The sequence below is a fragment of the Larimichthys crocea genome, chromosome XI, assembly GCF_000972845.2.
Source record: "Larimichthys crocea isolate SSNF chromosome XI, L_crocea_2.0, whole genome shotgun sequence".
In the NCBI taxonomy this organism is placed as follows: domain Eukaryota; kingdom Metazoa; phylum Chordata; class Actinopteri; family Sciaenidae; genus Larimichthys; species Larimichthys crocea.
Genome location: NC_040021.1, coordinates 19,416,630 through 19,427,004, shown reverse-complemented (window position 1 = coordinate 19,427,004; position 10,375 = coordinate 19,416,630). Strand labels below are relative to the sequence as shown.

At 48.7% G+C, this 10,375-nt stretch overlaps 1 protein-coding gene across 1 annotated transcript in view; it reads left to right on the top strand.

Annotated features, from left to right (window-relative positions):
- Positions 1-10,375, top strand: part of LOC113746883 (receptor-type tyrosine-protein phosphatase O-like) — a 60,510-nt gene that overhangs the window by 722 nt on the left and 49,413 nt on the right. Inside the window, exons 2-11 of the mRNA XM_027284295.1 lie at positions 5,730-5,991; positions 7,009-7,164; positions 7,236-7,388; positions 7,691-8,182; positions 8,282-8,443; positions 8,594-8,790; positions 8,870-8,990; positions 9,076-9,269; positions 9,347-9,458; positions 9,571-10,365. Of these exons, the coding sequence (XP_027140096.1) occupies positions 5,730-5,991; positions 7,009-7,164; positions 7,236-7,388; positions 7,691-8,182; positions 8,282-8,443; positions 8,594-8,790; positions 8,870-8,990; positions 9,076-9,269; positions 9,347-9,458; positions 9,571-10,365 (2,644 nt within the window). The remainder of the gene's footprint in view (positions 1-5,729; positions 5,992-7,008; positions 7,165-7,235; positions 7,389-7,690; positions 8,183-8,281; positions 8,444-8,593; positions 8,791-8,869; positions 8,991-9,075; positions 9,270-9,346; positions 9,459-9,570; positions 10,366-10,375) is intronic.

Sequence of the window (10,375 nt, the reverse complement as noted above, 5' to 3'; positions counted from 1 at the left end):
AGAGGAGAGGAGGGGGAGGAGGAGAGGAGGGGGAGGAGGAGGAGAGGGGGAGGAGGACCTGTGCGTGCCTCCTTGCAGCCTCCGGAGCTCAGGGCGGGGCGACGCCGCGCAGCAGCAGCAGCTTCATCACCGCTGACCGACACCGACCTCCTGCTCGTCTCCAGGCCGCGGCATGGACGCCGGAGCCCGGCCTGTTTCCTCTGAATCTCCGCGCGTCCGGTTCGAGCGGCGGTCCGAACTGAAGAAGGTTCTGATCCAGTGAGGATGAAGATGATGGTGATGATGGTGTGCAGTTAGAGCTGCGGAGCGGAAACAAACCGCAGACGGATCCGTGCGTGGAGCCCCGCGCTCCGATGCTGCAGAAAAATCGCCATTGTTTGGATGCGCAGCAGACTGAGAGAGAAAACCCGACCGACACCGACACCGCCGGACCCACTCACACCATGACGGCACCGCTGCTGCTTACGGTGTGTCTGCTCGGCCTCACCCAGGTAAGGAGCCCTGTTTTCGGTCAACACTGATGCTTTGAGCCGCTGCTGAGATGCAGACAGGCGGCAGCAGCCCGCCGGGCTTTGTTTACCCGAACAGAACCGGGAGGTCCAATCAGGTGACATCACTGCTCTTTAATGCGGGCTGCACGGGGTGCGGGTGGATGTGCGGGAGACGGACGTGTTGTGGCACCGCAGGTCGGTTTGTGCGGCAGCAAGCAGCTCGTTTGGCCCCGAAGGAAAGTGGGTCAGTGTGTGTGTGAGTGTGTGTGTGTGTGTGTGTGTGAGTGTGCGTGAGTGTGTGTGTGCGTGAGTGTGTGTGTGTGTGTGAGTGTGTCAGTGTGTGTGTGTGTCAGTGTGTTTGTGTTTGAGTCTGTGTGTGTGTGTGTGTGTCTGTGTGTCAGTGTGAGTGTGTGTGTGTGTGTCACTGTGTGTGTGTGTGTGTGTGTGTGTGTGTCAGTGTGTGTGTGAGTGTGTGTGTGAGTGTGTGTGTGAGTGTGTGTGTGTGTGTGTCAGTGTGTGTGTGTGTCAGTGTGTTTGTGTTTGAGTCTGTGTGTGTGTGTGTGTCTGTGTGTCAGTGTGTCAGTGTGTGTGTGAGTGTGTGTGTGTGTGTGTCAGTGTGTGTGTGTGTCAGCATCACTCTTCATCACATATACAATGATACACACTAATACACACCCATTGTAACACACATTCACACAGCAGCTGTACAGCAGTTTACCTGTACAGGTGTGATGACGTTTCGGGTCATCACACCTGTACAGGTAGCACGTTCCACCTTAAACTAAAACAGGGAAATCAGTTTTTACATTAACATATGTTACTGTCACGTTACCGTTACGTTTCCGTTATGTTACTGTTACGTTACCGTTATGTTACGGCGACGTTACTGTTACATTACGTTACCGTTATGTTACTGTTACGTTACCGTTATGTTACTGTCACGTTACCGTTACGTTACCGTTATGTTACTGTTACGTTACCGTTATGTTACGGCGACGTTACTGTTACGTTACCGTTATGTTACCGTTATGTTACGGCGACGTTACTGCTACGTTACCGTTATGTTACTGTTACGTTACCGTTACATTACTGTTACGTTACCGTTATGTTACTGTTACGTTACCGTTATGTTGTTATGTTACTGCTACGTTACCGTTATGTTACTGCTACGTTACCGTTATGTTACCGTTATGTTACTGCTACGTTACCGTTACGTTACTGTTACGTTACCGATACGTTACTGTTACGTTACCGTAACAAACAAAATAGAGGCGACCTGCTGAGACAGATTTTTCAAGACGATATAAAAATATGATGCACACGTTATGTTCATGTTTCCTCTCTGCAGCTCACCACGATGATTCATTATTAATGAATGAACCAATTAAAGTCGGTGAGTCTGATTCATCAGTGAGTCCTGCATGAAGAGAATCATAAAATATCAACACGTGATCGCTTCATGAAGGATTCAACACGTGACGGAGCTGTACCTGATAAACTGACCCTGACGGGAAGAGTACTCGAGTAACTCAATAAATTAGTCTAACATGCTGCAGAGGAAAACTTCAGACTACGACACATTTTTAATCAAAGTGAAAAATGTTTCATGACACACAAATCTGTTTGATTTAATTCAGATTTTCATCGTCACGAAGAATTTCTGAGAACGATAATTTATAGAAAGTTTTGAAAACAGACGAATGTTTAATTTTTACTGTTTGTTAGTGTAGACGTGACAGAGGGGAACCACACATGCAGAGCAGGAAGATGGACAAATAAATGTAACACGCCAGTTTGTCTGAAGCTTTATCTGAAGTTATTTTTATTATTATATGTTTAATAAACTTTATTAGTGATACAATAAAATAAAATCTTTTTTATAATCAGTTCATTGAAGTTTAAACTTTTTCACTGTTTTTGTTTTATACAGACAAAAAATGAATTTCTATTTAATGACTCATTTGTTAACAATGAGTTATCAGGTAGATTCATTATTTAAAGATAAACTCGTTTATGTCGTTAATATCATTATAAATGCCATGTGATGTTTGAATGTGGAAAACTTTGAGTGGTCAGAAGACGAGAAATAAAAGCACGGTCCATCTGATGTTTCATAAAGTTTTCATTGTTACGGAAACGTCTGTGGATGATGATATATGATATAAAGTATAATAACACGCGGAGCTGGTTACTGTCTGTCTCAACATGTTGGTTCATTTAAATATCTGTACAAAACATGATGTGAGTGTTAGCCTGCTCAGCTAACGCGTGTCGTTAACGTTAAAGCTCGTCACTGGATAAAAGTTTAAATAAAACTCCTCGGTCCACCTCGTCTTAAAGGTGGTGTTGGTGGGTGTTGTTGTTGGGTGTGTTGTTGTTGGGTAGTGTTTGTGGGTGTTGTTGTTGGATGTGTTGTTGTTGGGTAGTGTTGGTGGGTGGTGTTGTTGGATGTGTTGTTGGTGATGTTGTGGTTGCATGGTGTTGGTGGATGGTGGGTGGTGTTGTTGGATGTGTTGTTGTTGGGTAGTGTTGGTGGGTGATGGTGTTGGATTTGTGTGTGTGTCTGTGTGTGTGTGAAAGTGTGTGTGTGTGTGTGTCTGTGTGTGGGAGAGAGAGAGTGTGTGTGTGTGTGTGTGTGTGTGTGTGTGTGTGTCTGTGTGTGTCAGTGTCTGTGTATGTGTCTGTGTGTGTGTGAATGTGTGTGTGTCAGTGTGTGTGTGTGTGTGTGTGTGAAAGTGTGTGTGTCAGTGTGTGTGTGTGTGTGCTCACAGTGACTTCAGTGTTTCTGGTCGGCGTGTCTGATTGTAATTTAACTTCTCTGTCATGTGAGCGTCGGCGTTTCCCTCGTCAGCAGACCTCAGTGAATTTAATTAATTAATTAATGTTTTCATTTATTATCAGAGCAGACAGACGAACTCAACACACACTCGACACTGATGACACAAACTGAAACTTTAACTATGACACACTGCAGAGCAGCCAGCTGTAGCTGCTGTTAGCTGCTGTTAGCTCAGTCTGTTAGCTGCTGTTAGCTCAGTCTGTTAGCTCATGTTAGCTCAGTCTGTTAGCTGCTGTTAGCTTGTAACTTGTTAACAGTCTAAGATGGATGACAAACGTTGATGTAGCGTTGATGTAGTGTTGATGTAGTGTTGATGTAGCGTTGATGTAGCGTTGATGTAGCGTTGATGTAGCGTTGTCTGTAGTATATATTTGTAGCATTTGTAGCTCCCTCGTAAACAGTGAACCTGATTCAGTGACATGGAACTCTCTGTGGTTCTGTTCAGGCTCATTCACAGTCTAATGGACTTGGCCCGTCCCCCGTCCTCTGTCTGAGGCCCCCTGCCCCCTCTACACACACACACACACACACACACACACAAAGACCTGGAGGTTTGCATGATAATGTTGGCAGCTGCCTGAAGGAGACGCCTCCTGACCCCCCCGAACAGAACTCATTCACAGGGTCAGAACCTCCATTCATCCAGAGAGAGTGTGTGTGTGTGTGTGTGTGTGTGTGTAACTGTGTGTGTGTGTCACTGGGTGTGTGTGTAACTGTGTGTGTGTGTGTGTGTAACTGTGTGTGTAACTGTGTGTGTGTGTGTCACTGGGTGTGTGTGTAACTGTGTGTGTGTGTGTCACTGTCTGTGTCCATGTGTGTGTGTGTGTGTAACTGTGTGTGTGTGTGTAACTGTGTGTGTGTGTCATCAGATAATGTGTGTTCTTGTTGGAACAAGCTGAAGCTCTGTTGAGTCACTCTGAGTGCTGAAAGTATCAAAGTACATTTACCCGATTACTTCTGTCACTGTAACTTTCTAATACACATACACACGTGTACATGTATACACATGGTATACATACACATGGTATACATACACATGTGTATACCATGTGTATGTATACCATGTGTATACATGTATACATGTGTACATGTATACATGTACACATGTACACATGTATACATGTATACCATGTGTACATGTACACATGGTATACATGTACACATGTGTACATACATGTACACATGTGTACATGTATGTATACATGTACACATGGTGACAGCAGAGCCTGTGTGGGTTGCTCCCCCCTCGCCTCGTCGGGTCGACCTGATTAGAACCTAATGAGTGAAAATGTTTCAAAATAAAAGCCCTGTGTTTGTCCACTGAAACACAGTCCAGATAAAACACAGACATTACAGACAGTAACGTTACCTTAACGTTATAGTAACGTTATAGTAACGTTATAGTAACGTTTGTTTCCAGACTTCAGTCTCGTGTTCGTCACGACAGGAAGCTGACTGCAGTTCATGAGCGGCCAGAGGTGGCGCTGTTTTTAACGAGCTAATGGTGAGTTCAGGTGTTCTTTAAGGAGCTCGTTAATCTGCAGCTCGTTGGGGTCATGTGACGGGTCAGCGGCTCGGGAACAAACAGGTTCTGCTTTATTAGACTTCCTGTCAGGAGGGACGTTTAATGAAAGAACAGCTGATAGCATCACAGGAAGCAGCTTCGCGCTCCGATCAGCTGATCACAGCAGACTGACGACAAGGCGAGCAGAACTTCATCGATCGACGTGTTCAGGAAATATGAAACCAGCATCCGGACAGATAGAGACAGTAAACACAGCACGGGGAGTTCAGGAGCCCTGGGAATATTCAGCGTCATGTGAGGGGCAGTTCAGGGACTGTAGGAATAAGGAGCTCTCAGGAGGGTTCAGGGGACGTTTGTAGTAAAATATGGAGACACAAGAAGACGAAGACGAGGCTGAAAGTCTCCAAGACACCCGAGACTAAGGTTCAATGAGAACGCCTGTTACCGCGGTGACACTGACTGACGTGTTCATAAAGACTGTGATCGGTGTCTCAGAGGACGAACCCTCGATGTTTGGATCAGTGTGTGTGAACGTCGTCTTCAAACCGGTTTACCTGTCAGATGTTTGATTGTCAGGGAGGAGGGGGAGGACAGGGAGGTGAGGATGAGGAGCGGGTCCAACTTTAATTTAAATATTTATTATTAAAATGTTTTTTTCTGCCGTTTGTTGTTTTTAAATATTTCAACTTAATTAAAAATCTAATTCATTGAAATTAGTCATTTTTATTTCTATAAATCCTCCAGATGAAACAAAGACGACATCATCATTTTTAATTAAAGTAAATCATAAACAGATCATTGATGATTTGTTTGTCTGGTTCTGGTTCTGCTGAGATCGTCCCAGCAGGTTCTGACTCGTCTCTCTCTGTTTCAGAGCGTCTCGGCGTTCCAGGCGTCCGTGAACGACGACGGTTTGATCGTGGTGACACTCGAGCGTTCGGACCTGCAGGAGAACGTCACAGCATACGCGGCTCAGATCTCCGGAGAACCCCGACCCGTCCTGGTCCAGTTTGTGAACACCAGCGAGCCTCTACTGTTCAACACGTCGCTCCATGGTCTGTGCTACACTGTGGGACTGCTGGTGAAACGGGGACAGAGCTGGTCCAGACCCGTCAAGGCCGTGTCCGTGCTCACGAGTAAGAAAATATGGACGAGATGGAGGTTCTAGAAAAGACGAGAACATGAAATAATCCACGATCAGTCGTACAGTTATAAAAAATAACACACAGTGAACTGTGCGGTTACACAACAATAACACACAGTGAACTGTGCGGTTACACAACAATAACACACAGTGAACTGTGTGGTTACACAACAATAACACACAGTGAACTGTGCGGTTACACAACAATAACACACAGTGAACTGTGCGGTTACACAACAATAACACACAGTGAACTGTGCGGTTACACAACAATAACACACAGTGAACTGTGCGGTTACACAACAATAACACACAGTGAACTGTGCGGTTACACAACAATAACACACAGTGAACTGTGCGGTTACACAACAATAACACACAGTGAACTGTGCGGTTACACAACAATAACACACAGTGAACTGTGTGGTTACACAACAATAACACACAGTGAACTGTGCGGTTACACAACAATAACACACAGTGAACTGTGCGGTTACACAACAATAACACACAGTGAACTGTGCGGTTACACAACAATAACACACAGTGAACTGTGCGGTTACACAACAATAACACACAGTGAACTGTGCGGTTACACAACAATAACACACAGTGAACTGTGCGGTTACACAACAATAACACACAGTGAACTGTGCGGTTACACAACAATAACACACCACAGAATGTGTTATTGTTGAGTAACCGCACAGTTCAGTGTGTTATTGTTGTGTAACCGCATGTTCAGTGTGTTGTTGTGTAACCGCACGGTTCAGTGTGTTGTTGTGTAACCGCACGTTCAGTGTGTTGTTGTGTAACCGCACGTTCAGTGTGTTGTTGTTGTGTAACCGCACGGTTTAGTGTGTTGTTGTTGTGTAACCGCACGTTTAGTGTGTTGTTGTTGTGTAACCGCACGGTTTAGTGTGTTGTTGTTGTGTAACCGCACGTTCAGTGTGTTGTTGTTGTGTAACCGCACGGTTCACAGTGTGATATTGTTGCTTCGTGTTCTCAGAGCCGCTTCCTGTCCTCACCGCTCACATATCGGACTATAAGGAGTCTCCAGAGACCGGCGTGGTGTTTGAAATCGAGCCTCCAGCCGGAAACGTTTTCAGCAGAGTCAACATCAGTTACATCGAAGGACAGGAGCGACGATCCATGCTTTATAAAGGTACAGGTGTGTCTCTGACAGGTGTGTTGTCAGGCAGATCTTTGTGAACTAACTGTCTGTTTCTGATCTAGATTTCTATAAGGGGAAGACGGTGTTCAAACACTGGTTACCGGGCATGTGTTACCGTAACATCACCTTCCAGCTGATCTCTGAGGTCACAGTGTACCAGACTGCCCTGGTTACACACAGTGACATCACACACACACCTCTACAGCACAGGACAGGTGAGGAACAACATGTGACATCACACACACCACACACCTCTACAACACAGGACAGGTGAGGAACAACATGTGACATCACACACACACCTCTACAGCACAGGACAGGTGAGGAACAACATGTGACATCACACACACACCTCTACAACGCGGTCAGTCGTACCGTTACAGACAGTAAACACTCTGTGGCGTGTTACTGTTTATAACCGCACGGCCCGGCAGCTGAGCCCGGTTCTGCTGCTGCTGACAGCAGTTAGATGTTGACTCGGTCCACCTGTCTCTCTCTCGTGGTGTCTCCGTCACAGTCCCGTACCCGCCCCTCAACATTTCCCGTAAGATCGTTCACCTGAGCCAGAGGACGGCGCCCGATGACGCCTCCAGCGTCGCCCCTCCTGAGGGGGACGGGGAGAGCCAGCCAGCCTCGCGTCGAGCCCGGGAGGTCCCCCTGATGGAGGAGGAAGAGGAGGAGAACACCTCTGAGGAGGCGGCAGGGGCCGCCACTCAGGTTCCCTTCAACCCAACACACAACCTGACCAACACCAACGGCGTCAACCGGACCACCCAGAGCTACTGGCTGGACCCGACCGACCCATCTCCCGCTGACAAGGATGACGAGTTCGTCAACGCCGTGGTGTCGGAGTACGAGGACTCCAACGAGCCCGGTTCAGCCATGGGTCTGCCCAACGAGGCGTCGGTGCTGCCCACCAAACTGCCCCCAATCCTGCTGGAGCTGCGCTGGCTGCCACCGCGACCTCCGAGCAGCTACGACGGCTTCAACGTCTACATCTACAGAGACGGTAAACACGAAGGACTCCCACCTGATGTTTGATGTCATATTGATGACTCCATCTGTAACAGGAATCTAAACTTTACAGACGGTTTTCATGTTTGTTCAGGTAACTCGACAGAAACTGCCACCGTGGACGAAAACACTCACAACTTCTTCACCGAGCTGACGGAGCCGGGAACGCACCGGGTCCAGGTCACCACGCTCAGTTCGTCCGGAGACTGCGAGGCCCGAGAGAGCACCGCCGACACCGGCTTCACCTTCTACCTCAGTACGTACACGAGGGCATCGTGCAGAATATTAAATATTAAATCTCATAGTTTTAAGGTATTTGAATGTTTTTGTGTTTGTTGGATATTTAAGCTTTTCATGTGACAGGAAGTCTGCAGTATTTTACAGTCTCTGTGATGGTCTGGTCCAGGTCCCGGTGGCGAGCTGTTGGAGGAGCTCCGGGAGCGTCCGCAGGCCGTCAGCGTCAGACTGTTGGACTCCAGCACCGCCGCGGTCTCCTGGGCGCCGTCCTCCGAGAACCACAACGGCAGCCTGGTGTCGGTGATCTCCACCACGTGCCTCCGGCCGAGCCTGAGCCAGAGGATGGAGAGCACGTACTGCAGCGAGGTGAGTCCGCCAGCCGCGGCCAACAAGCAGCGATCGTTTCACTGACGTTGATTTAACGTTATTTTTGTGTTTGCGACAGGAAAACACGACGAGTGACGTCATCACGAGCCTGACGCCGGGCGCTCAGTACCGGGTGGTGGTCTATCACACCAACGGGCCTCTGCTCAGTCCTCCGTCTGAACCCGTCATCATCGACATCGGTGAGCGTCAGGCTGATGACATCACACGTACTGTGGTGTGTGACGGTGGCGTGATGACCTGTGTGTGTGTGTGTGTGTGTGTCAGAGCCCACAGGTGTGCGCGAGCTCGCCGTCTACCCGCTGAGTCCGACCGCCGTCATCCTGAGCTGGCAGCGTCCGTACCACGTGGCCTTCAGGAAGTACGTCCTGCAGACCTTCTTCTTCAACCCCGTCACGCTCGCCTCAGAGTGGACCACCTACTACGAGATCGCCGCCACCGCCTCCGTCATCGCCTCCGTGGTAACGCACACGCGAGTGAGCTGTTTGACTTTTGTCCTGAGATGTGACTTTAACATTTGGTCTTCTCGTCCTGTCAGAGGGTGACCGACCTGCTGCCCGCCTGGTATTATAATTTCCGTGTTTCCATGGTGACGTGGGGCGACCCGCCGCTCAGCTGCTGCGACAGCTCGACGGTCAGCTTCGTTACAGGTAACCTGTTAGCTCGATGCTAACACATAATGGGAGTCACCATTGACGTGCTAACATGAATTAGCATGAGCAGCACGCTGTGTTTACAGGATGTTCATCTTTCTTCGCTCAGCTCCGGAGGCGCCGCACATCTCCTCCGTGGATTACTCTCACGGCGTCCTCTACGTGCGCTGGACGTACGGCGAGCTCTTCATCGACCTATCACACTCCAGGATGCTGCACTGGCAGGTGGCGGCCGTCGGCAAGAAAGGACCCGAGAGGAGCTACTCCATCGACGTGAGTGTTCTGGTCCGGTTCTGGTGTCAGTGTTCTCCTCTTTGGTTCCGGTGTCAGTGTTCTCCTCCTCCGTGGTTCCGGTGTCAGTGTTCTCCTCTTTGGTTCTGGTGTCAGTGTTCTCCTCCATGGTTCTGGTGTCAATGTTCTCCTCCGTGGTTCTGGTGTCAGTGTTCTCCTCCTCTTTGGTTCCGGTGTCAGTGTTCTCCTCTTTGGTTCCGGTGTCAGTGTTCTCCTCTTTGGTTCTGGTGTCAGTGTTCTCCTCCGTGGTTCCGGTGTCAATGTTCTCCTCCGTGGTTCCGGTGTCAATGTTCTCCTCCGTGGTTCCGGTGTCAGTGTTCTCCTCCGTGGTTCTGGTGTCAATGTTCTCCTCCGTGGTTCCGGTGTCAGTGTTCTCCTCCGTGGTTCTGGTGTCAATGTTCTCCTCCGTGGTTCCGGTGTCAATGTTCTCCTCCGTGGTTCCGGTGTCAATGTTCTCCTCCGTGGTTCCGGTGTCAGTGTTCTCCTCCGTGGTTCTGGTGTCAATGTTCTCCTCCGTGGTTCCGGTGTCAGTGTTCTCCTCCGTGGTTCCGGTGTCAATGTTCTCCTCCGTGGTTCCGGTGTCAATGTTCTCCTCCGTGGTTCTGGTGTCAATGTTCTCCTCC